The sequence below is a fragment of the Anopheles funestus genome, chromosome 3RL, assembly GCF_943734845.2.
Source record: "Anopheles funestus chromosome 3RL, idAnoFuneDA-416_04, whole genome shotgun sequence".
NCBI classification, from domain to species: Eukaryota; Metazoa; Arthropoda; class Insecta; order Diptera; family Culicidae; genus Anopheles; species Anopheles funestus.
The window spans coordinates 29666740-29686963 of record NC_064599.1 but is presented as its reverse complement, the minus strand read 5'-3'; the positions used below and the strand labels follow the sequence as shown (position 1 = coordinate 29686963).

Sequence of the window (20224 nt, the reverse complement as noted above, 5' to 3'; positions counted from 1 at the left end):
AACGAAACGAAAACATATCATGAATGAAAACCAAACGGTGCAAAACCAGAAATAAAACATATCAAAACAACACAAAAGATTAACCTAGAAGAAGTAGCTTTCTATGAAGAAGTAATGAAAAAGATGAGAGAGAAAAAAACATGAAGAAAGCTAAATGTATATACACATAGTATTCAACCGGAAGCTTACGATGTATGGGACGTGTTTAAGCAGTTTTAAGCATCATCCGATCGGGTTACGGTTAAGCTTTGTTAAGCAAATCAATGTATAATGTAAGCGAGAAAGAAAGAAAAAGAAAATCGTTAGCAATAAGCGTTGTGCAACAGTTTATTTTGCCCCAGTTAATGAGTTTTGGGTGCATGCATGCAGGAAAGGAATGCAAACACAAAAGATGAACAGTAGTTAGAAGCTAAAACTGGCAAAACAAAAAAACAAAACAGAAAGAAAGAGATAAAAATATGAACACGTTAAATGTTTTGTTAAAGAAAAGAGAATATTTTAATAGCAAAATGGAAAAGAAGCGACAAGCAAACCTAACATATGACAAGGACAGTAAAAAAATGAAAATAAGTTACAAATTATTTAAGCAAAAGGAACAGCTAAAAACACGACCAACAAACTGAACCGAACACATTAAAACAAAATGAAACAAAAGCAGACAAAAACGCAAAAGATGCAAATGTTGCAAAGATCAGTTAAAGGGAACATAAAACACAACGTATCAGTTTCAGTTTCAGCAAAAAAGTAGGACGGTAATATCGGGTGTTTTGTGTGTGTACATTGCGTGATTCGAATTCGTGATTCATATTGAATATATTAGGGCCAAAGCAGTGCATTTTTGCGTAAATGAATCGAATTGGAAAATGGGAAAAGAAATATTAATTGCAACCAAACGAATACACGTGTACGGGAAGTTGTTAAGTAACAGTAAAGATAAATCGATCGAAAAATAAGTAACGAATTGAGATAACAAGCGTGTTACAAAAGCACACAAACAAAACTACCGTTGTGTTTCAGTTCAGCAATAAACCGACTTTGATTCGACACCTAGGAATTTATTACGTACCAATAAGCGGCAATGGAAAAGCAATGAATAGCACAATTTATTATTAAAGATAAATTTCGAAACTAACCCAAAAAAAAACACATGTAATACTGATATCTAGCAAACGGAAAGTGTTTCGGTTATGAAATTAGTTTAAACACTTGGCACAGTGTTTTAAAATGGTTAAATGACAAGTTAAGAGCATGGAAAAACGTTTACATATTCTGTTTGCAGCAATGTTTGTATAAAAAAAGAATTATTGTAGAAGAAAGGTGTAAAGAACGAAGCGTTGAGTTTTATCGGAACGGATTCAGTAAATAGTAGTGTAACATAATTTATTATTAAAACAACACAAATCAACCCCAACAGCGTTAAATGCAAAACATCAAAGCAGTAACTTAAACAAACCAAGCAAACTTTGAAGCGTTTCTTTTCAAGCGTTTTTCTTAAGCGTTTGTTTTCGTTAGCTCGTAATCAAAGAAGGTAACGAATGTACTTGTTCAATCACTTGTTACAATCATCACAACTACCAGTAAACGGCAAGTTGTTTTTATTTTAGATGTAAAAATGTATCTAATTACCTGTTTGCTTGATTCTGTTGCTGGTAGAGTTTTATTAGGGGCTTCATCATCTACAAAACAAATCTAAACTCTGTTCAAATGACTAGTACTTAACTGTGTTTTGCTATGTAAAGGTTTTGCCGATGTTTCAACACTATTTACTACTGTTGTTTTCCGTTCAGATATGTACGAAATGTTGCTTTAAGGTAAAGATTTTAAGAAACTTTGACAAAAAACCCCATTAGCACCGAACAAAGTTATAAAAACAAGAACACATTGACACTATCACCACAGAACCAAACCTTACTGACTTCTGACTGCTAACTACTACTTTGTCACTTTACTACTCGTTGTCGTGAATCAAATGATGTAAGGAACTTATGGGAAAAGAAAACAATCGAAATTTATCATTCTACGCAGACTTGTTGTTTTAATTTTTTGCTGTTATGCTACTACGCTGTTAATAACAACCAAAAACAATCTACAATAGATGAAGAAATCACATACACAGAGAAAAGGTCCAAACAGAAGGGCCATGTACAGCACACAAACAGAACATAGTTCCGTTTACGAAATCTATAAAGTTGTAAAATAAAAAAAAACACACACACACACATCCGTCATTCATTTCTTCCATCTTGTTCACGTTCGCATCTTGTGCAAAGTAAGAAAGGTGTGCTAAAAAAGGATAACCATTTAATGGGCAAATGAATTAAATTGCAAAGCAGAGTAAAAAAAAACGTTCGGATTAAAAAAAAGTACGAGAAAAGAAAGCCTAAACAAAACAACAAAACTCATACTAAAACAAAACAGCAGCAGCAACAACAACAGCAAAGGAAAAATCACATACATATCTCATATCTCGTCTTCGTAGTTATGTAAAGAATACTAAACTAAAATGCTAAACACATGGTACGGTGGGTGTTGGAAGGATAGAAGAAAAAAAAACCGAATGGAATACAATCGTAACATGAAATGGAAACGGGAACCGAAGGAGAGAAATAAAACATATCAGTAAACGATTGAAAATATGCAAAAGTGTTTGTTTGTGTTAGAAACTTTTTACTAAATCCGAAATTATTGTAAATATGTTCCGCAATTATGTCCCGCATAGTATTATTTCTCATCCCTTATCCCGTCACTGCATGCTTAGCAATTGTAGCAAATTTAAACGAATATTTGAGTGAAAAGTAACTTATTTTAACCAATTCGCATTAAAATATATAAATTTATAATTTTTTTTATAAATCAATATTCTTTTTGTTATTTAAAGCATTATTTGAATGAAAAAAAATATATCAACCCATTCGCCTTAAAATTCAACAATTAAAAAAATTAAAAAAATATTTAAATTTTGCTAAATTTGTAAAAAAAACTCTAACCTTAGAGCCTTGGGAAATTTTCAATTTTTTAGAATTTTTTATTTGTTTTTTTATTTAAAGCATTATTTGAGTGAAAAGAAACTTATTTTAACCAATTTTCTTTAAAATAAAATAAAAAAAATTTGTAAAATTTTCCTAAATTTCCCGTAAAAAAGCTATGGCTATAGACTTAGGACATTTTCAATTTTTTGGAATTTCTTAAATAGTTTTATTTAAAGCATTATTTGAGTGAAAAGAAAGTTATTTCAACTAATTTGCAAAAAAACGCTAAGCCTTAGGAATTTTCTAAAACTTTAGAATTTTTTTTATAATTTTTGATTCTTTTTTCATTTAAAGCATTATTTGAATGAAAACAAATTTATTTCATCCAATTCGCATTAAAATAAATCAATTTATAAAATTTAGCTAAATTTCTCAAAAAAATGTCTAGTTCTGATGCGTGTGCTGCAAATTGCATACATTTTGTAGAGCAGATTGCATACAATTCAGGCGGCTTGCGCACTATCGGCAATACGAAAGTAAACGTCGACAAACAGATGGCGCTACCGTATGGGAGAAATTATCATGGACGACACAAACAAAAGACTTTGATTCTAGATATTTGAATACTAATTTGTTTCTCTTTATCCTATAGGCATTTAACTAAATAAGTAAGTAAGTAAAAACCTTCCTTCCAAAACATCGCTACTTTATACAAAGTGTTTCTATAATTATACTTACCGAAAAAAGTTTTCCAGCTTACAATGCTTAAATTGTGATATACACTCCCGCGTACGCTACAGCAATTATAATTCACATAAAGTTTTCTGTTTTTCACATACATTGTATTTTATTACTGTTGGTCATTTTCGCTCACAACACACGATCTCTTCATGGTATGGGAAGGAGCCTTCTTATTGATCACTTCTCTTCTCAAGCGAACGTCTGAGCTGAACGTTCCTCGATTTGGCAATATCAGAAAACCTATTTAAACAAAAATAACATAAAAATCCACCGGATCAACGGTTAGGTTATTTTGCGCGATTCATTGAAAGTGTAACCCCCTTTACATTAATTTAGAGCTTCTTGAACTTTGAGTTTGCACAATAAATTAGATTGACTTTACGCTACCATTCTTATGCACGTCCATCATTTCTAAATGACGACAAACTATCGCAAAACGGTCACCATGCAGTTTGCCTTACTGCTTAATGCTATTTGTTCCATGTTTTGTAATTGTTTTGTATGCGTTTTTATACGTGTGTGTGCGTGTTGTATGTATGTAATGTATGCTTCCAACGCGTATATAGCAACGTGTGTAACGTTTTCTCTACGTTTGTGTATGAAGTGTAGGAACCATTAGAGATATATTAAAACAAACCAATCGGTTCATCCGTGTAAAAAGTACATTTTGTTCACATCTTCACAACTTGTTCGTGTTTTCCTTTTCGTTTCACAAAACATCGATTCACTGTTGTTTTCTTCCAACCGCACAGAACACAACCCTCCTTCCCTACGGCATAGTTTTTTGAGTAACTTTCAGAAATCGTTCACAATCCTTACATCCGTTTCTATTTGCCTATTTGCTCATTCAAATTTCATTCGATTGTTCACATTTTTACCATTCGTTTCGCTTTTTATTCTCTTGTTTTGTTTTGTTCAATTTCATTTAACTAATTCACTCACGAGATCACATTTTGCGCTGCTATTTATTTTGTTTAACATTTTTTTTGTTTTTCTTATTATTTTCTACCCTTTTTTCCGCTCTTCTCATCTTAAGTAAACGCAATTACTTCTGCGTTACATTGTTATCCGTTTTCTTTTACATCTTCTGTTTCCCTATACTCTTTCTCTCGCATTCTTTTCTCACATTCTTGTTTTTGTGTTTAACATTTTCCTTAAACTCTACCTAAAGCATATAGTTTAGTATACCACTTACATTCACTGGAGAGTGTTTTACGTTGTTGTTTGTGTGGCCTTTTGTTTCTTAAGTTTTTCGTTGTATCTTACTTACTATTCACGTTCGTCCTTCCGTCAGCCCTTACTTCGGTACGCGAGCTTGTTACCCAAAATTGGTTTCTAACAAATAAAACGAGCGTTAAGCATGTGCATGTGTGTATGAGACGCAAGCGTTTAGTCCGAAAAATGTATTGATAAAATGGTTGTTGGCGTTCGAGAATAGGGAGAAAGGTGCACAATCAAACCTAGTGCCGTGGGATTTGCAAATGTTATGGAATGTTGAGCATTGTTTTTGAGGTACGCGCGCACATACAAACACAAATGATAACGCTTTGCAAGCAAAGTGTAATGAAATCACGCAATTATTAGGACAATTAAAAATTTCGATCATACACGAAGGGATTGCTGAAGAAAGAACGAACCTGTCCTTTAAACGATTAAGAAGGAAAATAAATACTGATGAATGTCACAAATAGAAGTACGCATGATTCGTAATAGTAGGGACCGTTGTGCTGTGACAACGGTAGCAGACCACTCTAACCGACACAAACGCTCCAAAAGAACACTAAGCCCTTTCTAATGATGGATAAACATTACGTACTACGATAATAAAATTACTAAACTAGCGCGATTCGAAAGGAAATTATAAAGAAAAAGAAAAACATAAAAACTTACCTTTAAGTGTAAAACGAAGTATAGCAATAGATAAGAAACCGTCGAGCGTAATAGAAAAAAAAGAGGAGTTGTATGGAGTGAACTCTCACCCCGTTTATGTGTTTGTGTGTGTATGTGTGTGAGTGTTTGAAATAAGGCATACGATCATCGATTACAAAAAAAAACGATCCTACTAGTATCTACTTACAACGTAACCCTCTGTAACCCCTTGTCCTGCGTTACCTAACACATCCACAGGCGTTCATTCAACGTGGGGAAAATAACACAAATTCCATTTCACTGTTTCTTAGTTCCTTTCCCTTTCATGCACACCCACGATGATGGGACTTTAAGCTTTCCTCATACATTCATACTATCCTTACTGAGGGGGTTTTCTCCTCATTTTCACACATACACGCACACACACACACACACACACACACTCATCTAAGTCATGCATCCAGTAGGAAGAAGGTCTCTCCTTGCTTCCGTAGTGAGATTATTCATGTTTGATTTTTTTTTTGTTCTTGCAGATTCATCGGTTCCTTCTGTCCCACATCCATGACGATGGGTTTGCATTCATAAGGAGGAGGAGAAGAAGAAGAAGAAGGAAAGAAGAGAATAGCAGCGCACTCACACACACTCACTCATTCTTCCTGCGGTAACTAATATGTACAACGTAATGGCTTCCTTACTGGGGCATGTCCTTACTAAAAAAAAAAATAAAACACCGATCGCTTCCATCCATAACCTAACTAGAGCTTAACTATACCTTAACGCAAATACAACAAGCGAGAGTATGCTGCTAAAAAAAAACCTAAGTCGTTACAATCAGGAAAGGAGGGAAGGATAAACGGGAAGGTTGTCGATAGGGCGCATACATGGCGAGTTGATGAGTGAGTTCCGCATCGTTTCCAGCAAACCAGTGCTTCAAAACAGGCGATGTGGCGGTTGGGTAAGACGGGATGTGGAAAGGAAAAGAACTTAACGCTGCAGTGGTGGCGGTGTCCGACGGTTACCATTGATCGATCGTAAAGGGATATTGTTCTGCTCTTGCTGTTGCTGCTGCTGTTGCTTCCTGTAGAGTGGATGATGTAGCAGCTTGTGATGTTTCCGATCGTTTGCGATCAATGGTAGCAGATCGAGTTCCTGCTCCTGCTGCTCGATTAGCTTTGGCCGACGTAATCGCTTCGGATGGCGTCGAATGTTGTTGTGCTGTGTACTACCGGCCACGATTGCGTTCTGTTCGGCATGTACCACCGCTGGTCCTCTCACGATCGGTACCGAACCGGACGCATTACGACTACAGCCGGTCAGTGAGCGCCAATCCGGTAGCTGTACGCCCTGCCGGACACACTCGTGTGCGTACGCTGCCATACTGTCACAGTAGCACTGCCGATGAGGACACTCGCACATGTCGAACTTACACGACGCAAAGTAGTTGTCCGGATTGAGCAGCGAATTACACCGACCGAACACTTCCGGCGTGCGGAGCGCTTTGCAGAGCGGCACAAACTTCTTCGACTTGCACTGCGGATGGCGAGCCGCCTGTTCCTTCTTGCTCTGGCGCGTACACGCCTTCGGACCACCGACTGCCCACGACCGGGCAAAGCGCCACACATTGTGCGTCATGTTTAACCCACCGCGCGTAAACAGATCGTCCCGGAAGATACTGTTGTAGTTGCCGCACAGCCCGCACAGTTTGCCCTTGTACGCGGTCGGTACCTGCACCTGGATAAAGTTGTGCCCGTCCCAGGACAGCTTCACACCGAGTGCCGTCTCGACGATCACCTCCGTACCGTCGCCGCTGCGATAAATGTCCAACGTTTGGTTTAACCGGTACGGCAGTTCGACCCGTGTTCCGTTCACCTTTACCCGCATCCGATGGCCCAGGTTTACTTTGACGCCTTCCAGCTTCAGCGTGACCGTCTTCGTCCAGGAAGAGTACTTCGTCAGCCGTGCATCGTTCGTGACGCGGATCGAGAACGTGTGCCCGACACAGTCCGCCGTCAGCTGGTACTTGCACGAACCCTGGAAGCTGTAGAAATTGCCGTCGAACGTTTTGTAATGCGGATCACCGAAAACGGTACAGACGGCTGGGCTTTCGACACACCGGTGACAACATTCGCCCGGTACGGTTTGAAGCGTTTCGTTCGGACCACATTTCTTCTTCGGACACTGGATGTTTGCACACCGGACCTCACCCGCCCGGCATTCGCAGGAGGTGCACGCGTTCAAGCTCCAGGTTTCGTTATTCTATATTGGGAGAGAAGAAATAGATTTTCTTAATTAAATATTGAAATATTGAAAATTAAAAGAGTCAGGCATGTAATCAAAGTAATTGTCAAAACCATCAAGAACGCTAGGAAACTATTGGTACTAGTCAACTAATATTTGTCTGTAGTTTGTTTGAACTACTAATAATTGTGATACAAACTAACAAGGTTAGAAAGGTATTTTATTTTAGATTTTTTTAAGTAGAAACTACCGTATTAGTAGTGTTTAAGGAATAATTCCTTGTCCTAACATATTGCGAAGCGCACTTTAGAACAAAATGGAAGATAATTCAGAAGTTACTTAAATTTAGTACTTATCCTCACATATTGCGAAGTATTCCTTTTAGAACAAAATGGATAGATATTATTTCAAATCTATCGATACGTAAGTCTTCAGGGGAAAAAGTCAAAAAACGCTTTCAGAATTTAAAATAATCGCCTTAAAAGGTTTTCAAAACAAAATTAGTAATTAATCGCTTTAAATTAGTATACGATCATCCACATTGTTTCAATAATAAGCAAATAAAGTATTTTTTGATGATACATGTAATAAACAGATTATTATTTAAAGTAATGCTCTAACAATTCTTGCAGCTAATTGTGTATGCCCTCTTACCTGATAAACCATTCCATCAGCGATACAGGTACTCCGGAACTCAGCCGGCATCGGACACGATGGGCAGCATTCACCTGGTTCGCGTTGTTGATCCTCCAGCGCACACTCCAGTATGGGACAGGTGCTCTTCTCACACACGGACGTCCCATTCTGGCAGGTGCAGTTCGAACACTGATCGCCATGGTACGGTTTGCCCGGGAAGTGTACCGCCTTGCCAATGATGCACATCGGAGAACCACGATGAATCTCTTCCCGTCGCTCGACACACCGTGGGCAACATTCGCCCGGTGTTCTAATCTGCTTCGTCAGTGGACACTGCAACACCGGACAGGAACGCTTCGTGCAGGTAAGCTTGTGACCCGTGCACGTACACTTCACGCACGGATCCTCGCTAAGCGTTGCCTCGCCGAACACTTTCTGTCCGTTTAACCGACAGCCTGCGAAATAGATCGAGTAAATTGAGAATTAGCTACAAACCATAGGAACATCAAATGAAACACGATTCCACTTGCGCACATTTTTTTTTTTGTAAATGGAAGAGATGAAAACGAAACGAGCACTAAGCAAACGGGACGACCTACAGCAAAGTCCGGACCTAGTATGAGTGCGTGTGACACCACCGAAAAGGTCACCGAAGGGAAGATGAAAAAAAAGGGAAGGAAAGGCGCTCCCGCATCTAAGCCATCGCTCGCACCACGAGCACCAGCGTGACAAGTTCAATGTCACACGGAATTGAATCAGAAAATATGCTAAATATGCCCCACCACCGCCACCGCCACGTTACAAGTTTCGTACCGCGCTTGCCAACCGGCTAAGGATTGCGTAGGCGTTACACCGCACAAAAACGCTACAGGGCGACCGGCTGAACCCCGAGAAGAGCTCGGAGTTAATCAATCTTCATCTAATTTAAATCGATTTTATAATCGACGCCGGTGGCGCATTCGTGTGCGCGTACGCCTTATTGCAATGGTGGCCTCCGTGTCGCGTTGACAGATTTGGTCAAGGTAATGGAGGCGATTCCGGTGGAATTTTGTCACACACACACACAGAGATACACACCGAGGTTGACATTTTGTCTCGACCAGGAAGTGTTCGGCATACCATAAACTGGCAGCCTACACACCGAAGGTGTACGCGTCTTGCAGTGTACCGCACACCGGGGACAGTAAACAATCGGGAGAAAGCAATCGCGAAAAGAATGTCTTTGCTCCTTCGGCAAGCAACTTCCAAGGTACCGAAACTGGTCCTCCTAAGCCTTGTCTTCTTAAAACTATTTACAGCCAGTGTTCCATTTGGTAGGGATTATGTCGCGCCAGATCACGACATTTGCAGTCACACTGTTAGTGTGTGCTACAACAATGTTGCCGACTGGGGACCATTCGATTGGTTGCTGAACTTTCAAGCCCGGTAGCAGATGAAGCTGACTCACGAGATTAAGGTCGTAGACCAACCTTCTCCAATATTCTCGTACTGACGCGATCGCGATGTAGATCGTGCGAACAAGGAAGAACCTCTCGTCGAAATAGGTTAAAAGGGACGTTCTAACGTTATCTCTTAAGGGAAGAAAGCTTTGGAATTCTGTGGACATTGAATCTTCTGCCTACAGCAACGCTAAGATGCTTGACCAAAATCTGAAGATCACCCATTCATAAGCGGGAAAGAAACGGAAGTCTCTACCGGGATGCAAAGAAACATTGAATTTCTCGAACTTCAAGGATTTTAACAAAAAATAATACAAAGCAAATTTTCTACGCGTGTGGCAAAAAACCCCTCAATACCGCTTTCTGAACAGCTACTTTACGATACCTTCCATGTGCATCCAGCTGTACATTTTCTTAAATTTTATCCATCCATTTTATCCAATCCACCAAACCGTATCCTGTACTTGCCGCGAATTCCTCGGGAGATGGTATTTTATCGACTGCTTAAAACAATAGAGACACAAAAACAAGAACCGGCTATTCTCCCGGTCGTAGAATGAATGAAGCTCAATGGATGTTGTGTATGGGATGTGGAACGTGGAGATATTTGGCACTGACACATTACCGCCAACCCGAACCCGAAAGGTACGCGGCAGCAAGTCGTCCGCAACAATCATCAGGCTTAAGCTCCGTGCAGTGCAACCAACCTGTCGAACCTTCGGACGGTAGGAGTTGAGCAAGTTGTTTGCGAGACGGCAGAAGTAACAGGACGATGTCGTGAGTAACGCATCAACGGACCACCGGCAGCGAGACTGCAGATTTTGTTCTGTTCCCTTTACCCCCATTGTCCGTCCCGTTCGATTCCTCCCTTCTCCGATTGCGCTCACAAGAACACGCAGCGCCATTAAAAGGGAGCACAAACCTACCACGAACCTACAAACCGTGAGGAGGGCCAACCTGTCAGCCAGTTACGTTCGACATGGTCGGGAGTTTGCCGGGCAAAACGGTCAGCCTGTTCGGTGTCGACCATCACCACCGGAACGGACACACCGTTCCACCTTTTGTATGTGGTCAAACAGAAAACAAAGAGCATACAACGGATAAGAACAACAAAACAAAAGCTAAAACAGTGGAAAGAAAACAGTTAGTTACATGCTTTTTCAAAACCGTTTGTTTTATTTCCCGCGTTCATTCTCTCCCGTTCTCTTCGTTTGACTCTTTACTTTATTGTGCGCATACAACGTTGCTTCCAACTGTTCGATCCTTCCGCACTGCCCGAAGGCCCCCCCTGCTCTATTACTCTTGCCCTTTCCACCGGGTGTGCCGGTGGAGAGCATTCCACCTGGGAACCCCTTAATGGGTTGGGAAAAAAAGGAACAGATTTTTACTTTATATCTTAATTGCATGTTTCACGTTCGGGCAACATTGGCCGGACCCTAACACGGCGCTGGGAAGACGGCGAAGACCCCGAAAAGTGGAACCCCCAGTGAAGCCCACAATGATAGGGAAGGTGACCAGATACACAATGGACGGAAGATGCCGGGACAGTGAATGACCACCACCGGTGTGGTGTGGTGATCGGCCTAACGATAATCCAAAGATAGGGTTGGTACAGAATGTACAAGCTTTTAAGGGTTTTTTTTTACACTCTCTTCGCACGATTGTATCAATCGGCTTGATGGCGATGAGCACATGTTCCCCAAGCCCCAGCTACGAGGTACGAGACTTGGTCCACCATCGAAGGAACGTGTGTGATTGGAACGATTCGAACCTTTTTACAATACGAATGATAAGATCGTTTCTTTGGAGTTCGAACATTCAACGAGTGTGCCGTTTTAGTCTTTGGAAAGCACATTCGAAGGCTTTAAATGCACATTTTCTACAACATTAAATTAAAGTTTTTAAATTAATTTCTTCTTCTTCTTGGCTTAATGACCTCTAAGATCAATGCCGGGTATTTCAGGCTTACTAGACTTCCTTTTACCAGAAGACTTACAAAGAGTTAGTCCTTTCATTATTTAATTTAGAACAATTATAAAAAGGCTTATGAAGAGGTCAATATAAAAACAGAGAGTAATTAAAAGGTTATTTAATTTGTAAAATATCTCTCTTTTAACTCCACTCAACGGCCTTCAGGTGACGACTCTATTTGTGTGTTTTCACATATTAACCACTTCTCACCATGTTCTTTCCACCGACAGCCAAATCAACCTAATCTACTTAACGATCCACCACGATCCCGGTTGGGGGAACAAAAGGATAAATAGCTGTGTGTGGCTGTAGCAGCAGGGTGAAAACAAATAAAATGTAACAACACCCGCTGGAACTGCTCGGCAAAAGCCCTCCCTCCGAACGGCGAGCCATAACGTGGCTACGTTTCGATGCGGACCATCTTTCTTCTTGGTTCTCGGTCGGTGTGTGTTTGGCAGGATTTTTCCACGACCGCACACAGCGCAACCGGATGATTCGGCGGGCCAGAATCCGGCTCCCTGTCGAATGGTATGCAAACAATCTTCTTCCACCCCAAAACATCCCTTCCTCTTCCCACCATCGAACACCCGATCCACAAAGAAAGATCCCATCGAAAGGCCATTGATTTGATATTCTGATTAAAATATTAAAAATAACAAAATAAATCCTCAAAAACACACCGCACGGGCAACTAACGGGCAACTAGCGGGTGCTTTTCAGCGCACCAACCCCCACTGATTTGGTGGGTGGTTGTTTTGGTGGAGTTTTTTTTAATGCAAGGAAATAAAAACTAAACTGCGATGTTCGAACTTGTATTTTTTCGCCTCTTCTTCTATCAGCCACACAAGCGAACCGTTCCTGGGCTTTGCATACGTTTTGCGAGCTGGAGATCGTATTTGAAGCAGGGGGAAAAAAATGTCGACACATAAAAACAGAAAAGTGAATGATAAATTCTTCAATCTACTTAAAAGATCAATTTTGATAAGAGCTTTTGCTTGACGGAAATTAACGACGACAAACGAAATAAAGTAGTTAAGTAACAAGAAACACATTTCACGGTGCTATAATCGTTTATAATATGGTAATGTTATTATAAGCTGTCAATCAATTGCGCACATTGGTGAAGGAATGTTGACGATTCCGGTGCGGGAATTCCCCCTTTTTTTTTGGTTGTTGTCTGTTTTTTGAGGATAGTCATTCGGCAATTTAACCTCCCAGAGGTGCAACATCGGATGCACTATGCAAGAATGTAACCTTTTGCCTTTCATTCTGCCAGGTTAAAAGGTCATCCAATCCGATTAATTCTCAAACCACCACCACCTTCTTTCTTATGTAGGTATTAAGCCGTTGTGAATGCAACAAATAATCACCTGTGATAAGAAAGTCGCGCTGGCTGTAGTAACCGGACAAGACGACGGATCGAAAGCCTTCGTAAAATGTAGAGGTATCCAGCGCGCATTCCATCCGAGTTACCACATTGTTGGCCGGGGAGAAGGGAAAATATTTGATTTTTTATCGTTTTTATGATGATGTTTATCATAAATTAACCAATCGGAAGATTCGACACCAGCACGCGGGGCAAGTTTGCATGCCATTTGGCAAGCTATTTGTGCGAATTATATTGCCCGTTTTTTTCTCGAATCGCTGATACGGTGGCCGGGATGGGGGGAATGGAAGGAGGTGTCGAGGGGCACACAAAACAGGGGTGAAAAATTAATTCACAAACAGTGTAGAAGTTAAAACATAATCATAAAATACCTCTTCAAAAAAAAACAAGCGGAAAAAAATGAAAATGGTGGACCAAACAAGTAACCATGATTGACATCCGGAAGAGGCACAGTTGCGTGCATGGTAGGATTGTTTTCGATGGTGATAAATTTTTGAATATCCTCCGATATGCGTACGTTTCCACGTGTATAAAACGAGAACAGAAAAAAACCTTGTCACCACACAAAAAAAACCGTTCTCATCTGTCAGCGCACGCGACTGATTTGTTTGTCATATTTTGCAAATAATGTTGCACCGGCACCGTTCGTTTCGTGAAAAATATTGCATCTGGCACGCGCGAACATACGCCCGCACACGAGGCATCGCCCCAAACGTCCGTCACTCCTCCTCCCTTCTTAGCCGCAAATGGTCGCTAGTAGCCATCTTTAAATCATCTAGCTTGTAGTTGGGGAGGATCGCGGCCCACCACACGATCCTCCTCTTCATCTCGATCCATTGAATCCTGGCATCCGAACTGGATCGAAGAAGCGAAAAGTGGCCCCCAGATGAATCGGAATGTGGTTTGGGTGATGTTGTCGTTCTGTGTTTTTTTTCGTGCGTTCTTTTTCCTCTTGTTTCTTCCTTCTCCAAAAAAGCCTCTATTTCAATCGTATCTATGGCGAACCGGCGTTGGTTTGTTTTCTTCATCATCGGCACCACGGTATCATTTCGGAGTGCTCGGGAAGCTCGTTAACGATAAAATATTATCACTCGACGTCGCCTTTCAAACTACCCTTCCCCTAAGTTCACCATCTTTTTTTTTCGTTTGGCCTGCCAACACTAATCGGGTTGAAAGATGTCGTGAGCAAGTGCCGAAACGAAATAGTCTCATTTCTCTCCTGTTCGGTCGTGCGAGTTTTCCTTCTCGCGAACGAAATTCCAAACATCCCCCTTTCGGGACAACCGAAACATAACTCTTCCACCTCACGCTGGTGCTGGTTTATTCTATTAAAGTATCCAACATTTTTTTCTCTTCTGTTTCTGCTTTGCATCTCCCACATATGTTCACTTTACTCTTCCGACCTGTAGCTGTGACCGGTAATAACCGGCCACAACCGGCATACAAACACCTCGGATGACCCCGCCACAGGCCCATAGCAACAGGATCTGCCGAACGAAAGTGATGAAAATGTCACCGCTCCTGGAAAACGGGCGTGCGTCCGGGTGTGTGTGTGTGTGTGTGTGCAAGTGGCCTCCAAAACATGCACAGCACCTGAACCAAAATTTGTTATTTAATTTATGTGCTAAAATTTATCATTCCCCACTCTGTCCACGGACACCTTAATAGATGGACTGTAAGGGGTAGCTGTGCTGTGAGTTTATGTTATGTGGTGTTTTGTGCTTAGCAAGAAACGCTGGAAGCTGAACGGGGAAAAAAAGTAGAACGGCACTCGAAAGACTAAAACAGCTGAAAAACACTTTCGCTCTATCAGAACGGCAGACAAGGGAAGAGAGAGAGAGAGAAAAAATTGTCACATTGGTCATGGTGGTGATCTGCGATCTGGAGACATCAGAACATGAAATCCGTGTGAGATCGTTGTATGCAAAATTCTTTCGACCGATAATGACCAGCCAGAAAAATGGTTAAAAATGAACCAAACCAGGCTGGATGAAGTGATAATTCTTAGCTGCACTGTTTTTCGCACGTTTCGTACACCGAACAGGATAAGCAAGTATTGTTGCCGGGTAGTGGGGGAAAATTAGTTTCGTGACTTATTATGCATCGCTTCAAACATTCCCGCTTTAAACTACTTAAGCTCATCTTGGTTGGGGGCGGGTGCTGCTGCCCAAAAAGGGTATGGTAGCGCAATTGCAACAGCAGATAAATAAATCTCTGTCACCATCTTGGATGAACGTGAAGGACGGTGGAGTGGCTTGGCAGGGCGACCGTATGTTGATGCTGATGAGGCAGAAATGCTGACCAAACGTTTGACCGTAACATCACCAGAAATGGGTAGCATAAAGTCGATCACCAGCTGCTGCTGCTGCTACTCGATACAATGTTGGAAACAGTTGCAACAGTGCGCATTGTATTTGAAAAGGATCGTTGAACCCTTTTTGTTATGTGCAGTTTGCCATTGGCAATAAAGGAGAAAAAAAAACGGGAGTGCAATCAACTTCACTTCACTTCGCTATGTTGTCGTAGGTCTCTCCCTCTCGGAACATCCGAAACCGTTGCGAGACCATCCCAAAAGGCAGAAACATCAATTCCAAATTAATGTGTTGTTGTTCGGTTGTGCTGGAGAAAAATAAATTATCACTGGCACGAAAATAACTCATGAACAGTGACTGAAGTGATGTGTTGGGCGTATTGGGACGTGTAAACAAAATGTGTTTGTAAACAAATGTGGAATCATATTTCTAAGCGTATAAATGTGGTACATTTATGGATGTATAGGGATTTTTTATACAGATCTGTAAAGTGGTATTGTTAGGCAATTGTCTTTGCAAAAATATTAATTGATGTTCATGTTTTGTATGTGGTGTAATATTTTGTTTGAAAATTTGTTCAATTTCCATTATTTTTATCTGCAATGTAGACCGAGAATTGCGATGCACGATCTCCCGTGAATTAGGTCGAACGATTAAGCACTGCCCAATTGTCATATGGACGTGACGTACAGAAAATTACCAATCTTATGAAGTCGTCCATAACTTCACCAAGCTTGGGTCAAATGTCAGCATCGATAACAACATTGTTAAGGTTATAGGCGAAGGTGCTGCCAACCGATCTTTCTATTAAATTTCTCCACTCAAAATACCTGCCGCAACGATCGAAGCTGGGATTGTATAGAGCCTTCACATACGACTCTGAAACAAACATTTTGACAAAACTCTCCTAGTCGCGTCCCAGAGGAAGATGCTCAGAAGGATTTTTGGTCCCATAGGTGGAAGGAATATGGAGGAGTCACTATAATGAATTAGACTCGTAAGACACCATAGAGCTATTCCTGTGATTCGAAGGACACCGAACAGCCCAACCTATAAAGTCTTTTTAGGTCGTCCACAAACACAGAGAACGCGTGTTTTTGGGCCAAACTGAGATGGAGCGATATCATTGAATGAAACCAATTTTGTTGACTTGTACGATAAATGCATCTTATCAACCCTATCAAAGTACTTCAAAACGCAATATTCAAAAATGATAGTATTTGGTTCTTGATTTATCCATTTAAGATTTTCCCTTAAAAGTTCTGTCCGTCTGAAATTGCCTGCAATTCCCTATTCTTGATAGACACTTCCACATAACAAAGTCCATCTTTTCCAGGTACTTCTTCACTATTTGGTCGATTGTTTCAAACGAAGAGATTGGGGAAACGAAGAGATCACTCTTAACAGGTGCTGTTTCATCAGAGTAATTCCACTACATTTTTTACTCAAAAATGTTAGTATCTTCAACAAACACGACAATTTGTGTTGAAGAATTTTATCTCCCTGTAGTAGGTCAAAATATTACTCGAATAAAATGCATCATTTACTCCACCAATTAAATTAATCCACCTCATCAACGACTGTAAAGAATATGGTAAAAACTTATCTTATACGAATGTTTGCTTTGCTTTGTACATTCCCACATCCACCAATGCCATCGGCAATGCTAACCGTAATCAACGCAACAAAAAACTAAACAAATTGTAACGACACCTTCTAAGATGAAGACAAACCACCTAACCAACGTGCCCCTCCTGTTCTACACCACGGTGTACCGTTCCGCTTTATCAACGCTCAGCTATGGCGCGCAGTTGCAGTGAGGCCACCCTTAACGCAAGTGGTGCGGTAATTCGGGTTCAGCAAACATCAAATCAAAACCCGCATCCCCCAACCGGTTCGGCCTCATTAAAAGCGTATAAATTATAAATTCATAATTCGCTTCCACCAGCTTGCCGAGCTTGCTGGCGATGGTGGTGTAGCGTTGGGTTGGGTTTTTTTCGGTTGGGGCCGTCGTGGTCGTCATGGCATGGCCAGCCAGCTCGGAGACACACCGCAAATGTGCCGCTCGGAGGCCCTCTGATGGTAATGGAAAGGGAGCAAAAACTCCTACGGCTTATCACCGGTACAGACGCGCTCGGGCACTGCAGTCGCGCAGTCTGACATCGCAAACCGCATGATCTTTGACGACGGACGGGATAAGGGAACGTAAGGGTACCGTAAGGGTGGAGTTCCCTCCCGGTTTCGTCAAGTGGAAAGATAACACAGCTGCTGCCACACTGTTCAGCTTCAGCACACCATCGACCATTTGGCCCCGTCAGATGTCAAGTGAAATTAGCGTTTCGCGCGAGTGGTTGTTGTTTTTGCTTCTCCCCTCCAGCAAAGATTGCGTGAAGGATTTCCAACCCAACCATCGATATTATCGGAGGAAAGAAACATTACGGAGATTACAGACAACGGGAACGGGTGCGGTTGTTATGCACGCTCATATGTGTGGGGCTAGGGATTCCACAGCGTCCGGTTCGAAGAATTAACGACGAGCATCTCTCTAAATGTCTTCTCCGGAATGCGTAATGGGATTTCTCACTCGCACAACGATCACCGGCGACGATCGGCAGGGCGACATTTTGAAAAACCTTTCCAAAAACTCGATGCCGCCGCGTTGAGCTTTTCCGAATGGATGTCAATAAATTTCACCGAAAAAGATCAACATGTTCATCAAGCTTTATGAGCAGCCAGGTTGGTAATGTGTTATTTTGTTGCCTTTTGTTGGAGTGGGGATTGTTTTGATGTTTCTTCAGTTTTTTGGATTACTTCTGCCCGCCGTTGCTTATTCATGCTGCTGTCCGGGTTTTCGATCGTCGCGCAACATCGGTTGGCCGGCGAATCATTGCGCGGCTTATGGTTTCGCGCCAAAAACCGGATCGTTTATCGGTTTCGAAACGACCACAAATTCGCTGTTAAAAATCGGCATTGGTGGTCTGCTATAACGGAGTTTTGGGGAGATGAGTTTTTGCGCTTGAGATGTTTAACCATTTATTGACTGGTGTGGATTGGCTTTTTTTTTTATTTATACATATATTTTCATGCTTTGCCAACGAGAAAGATGGACTTATTTATGTGCGCTTCGAAAAAAAGAGCCTAATTTCTTTAATAATAACTTAGCCTACAAAAATTAATTTTTTTTAAACCTGATTCGTTTAGTCATCAATCTTGTACGGTGGAAGGAAAATGGATGACGGAGGATGTATCTTCCCTCTTATTCAAAGTCACAAAGAGGACAAGATACATTGGAATAAATTCCAGAAGCTACCAAAACACCATCATAAGCAAATTAATATCATCGGATTAAAAGCGCTAAGCACGAAACACTTTAACGATTGAACAAATTTTAGTCACAAAAAATAAATAAAATTAAAAAGGAAACTAACATCATAGAACTCAAGAAAGAAAAAAATCTTTCTTGGCTTCACCATTAGCACGAAAAGTCCCAGATCATGCAGAAATGCTTCACCAATAAAGCAACGAACGAGAGGCGCAAGAAGCCACGAAGTATTTGCATTCATTAAACAGGGGAAAACAAATGATGGACCTGCCACGTTCCCGGCTAATGGAGCAGCAAGGTAGCAAGGCACAAAACCTTCCCCCGGCAGTAAATAACGATAAAGCCCCAATAAATCGGGTAATTTGTATTCAATTTAGATTGGAGCGCGAATCCTTCAAACCGCGCGAGTTCCGGTGCATCGCCGTACAATGCGAAAATCTTACATCTTGTCCCCATAAAAAGGGACCAAAACGGAGGAAGCGAATGTGAGGGGCTGGGTTTGGTTATTCTTCTGGCTGGGCATCGTTAATCCTGCTGCCAATACACATTCGATAAGTTCTTCCCCTGGTGATCGCCCGACCGGGCGTAATAAATGATAATCCACCCGTTGGCTTGAAGGTTGAAGGTTGTGCATGGACGCGAACTTCCCGGACTGCATTTTGATGCAACTGAAGCGAATATCTGCACCCGCTAACCATAAATGGTATTATTTTATTGGGTTGTATTTTTACGATCTTAAAGGATCGTTTCATCGGGGCTGTTCGATGGGTAACGAATATTTAACTTTATTTAATAAGTGGTAATTGTTGAGCAAACGTTAGCCTGGTCGCGAATTTGTAATGCACTAAAAACATAATTATTCTTTAGTAAAATTTTAATGATCTTTAAATTGTACTATAAAATAAGATAATAAAAAAAACTTTAAAATTGTGCAATGTGTGTAATTTATAGCTTTAGTTTTATATTTATAGCTATCCAGCAAATAACGTTAAGGCAACGTTAAAGCAATAAAATCCCCTCCTTGCTGTCTTTTTTGCCAAAAAAAACAAGCAGTTTTCAATAAGATTAAACCAATTTTGTTTAAAACAAACATAATTACACAATAAAAATAAATTTCCATTGAAAACAGCTTCCAATCAGTGGAACTAAATAAAACCCACTAATTCGTAAACCGCTCTCTAAGAAGAGAAAGGATAAATAATTTAAAATAATTACTAAAAAAAACAAATTTGACTACCCGTGTCAAAGTCGGCTCGGTCAAATGCGCCGAATCCTTCAGTAAAGATACAATCGAAATTAGTTAATGACTTCTTCAACATCGGCCCACGAAAGCCCTACAG

At 40.9% G+C, this 20224-nt stretch overlaps 1 protein-coding gene across 4 annotated transcripts in view; it reads right to left on the bottom strand.

Moving 5' to 3' along the window:
- Positions 1 to 3789: 3789 nt before the first annotated feature.
- The window catches only part of LOC125769070 (BMP-binding endothelial regulator protein), a 66874-nt gene continuing 50439 nt past the window's right edge, over positions 3790 to 20224 (bottom strand). For all 4 annotated transcript variants that reach the window (XM_049437497.1, XM_049437499.1, XM_049437498.1 and 1 more), the window contains 2 exons: positions 8472 to 8908; positions 3790 to 7835 (listed from right to left, as the gene is read on the bottom strand). In XM_049437497.1, coding sequence (XP_049293454.1) covers positions 6564 to 7835; positions 8472 to 8908 — 1709 coding nt within the window. In that variant the 3' untranslated portion in view covers positions 3790 to 6563. The remainder of the gene's footprint in view (positions 7836 to 8471; positions 8909 to 20224) is intronic.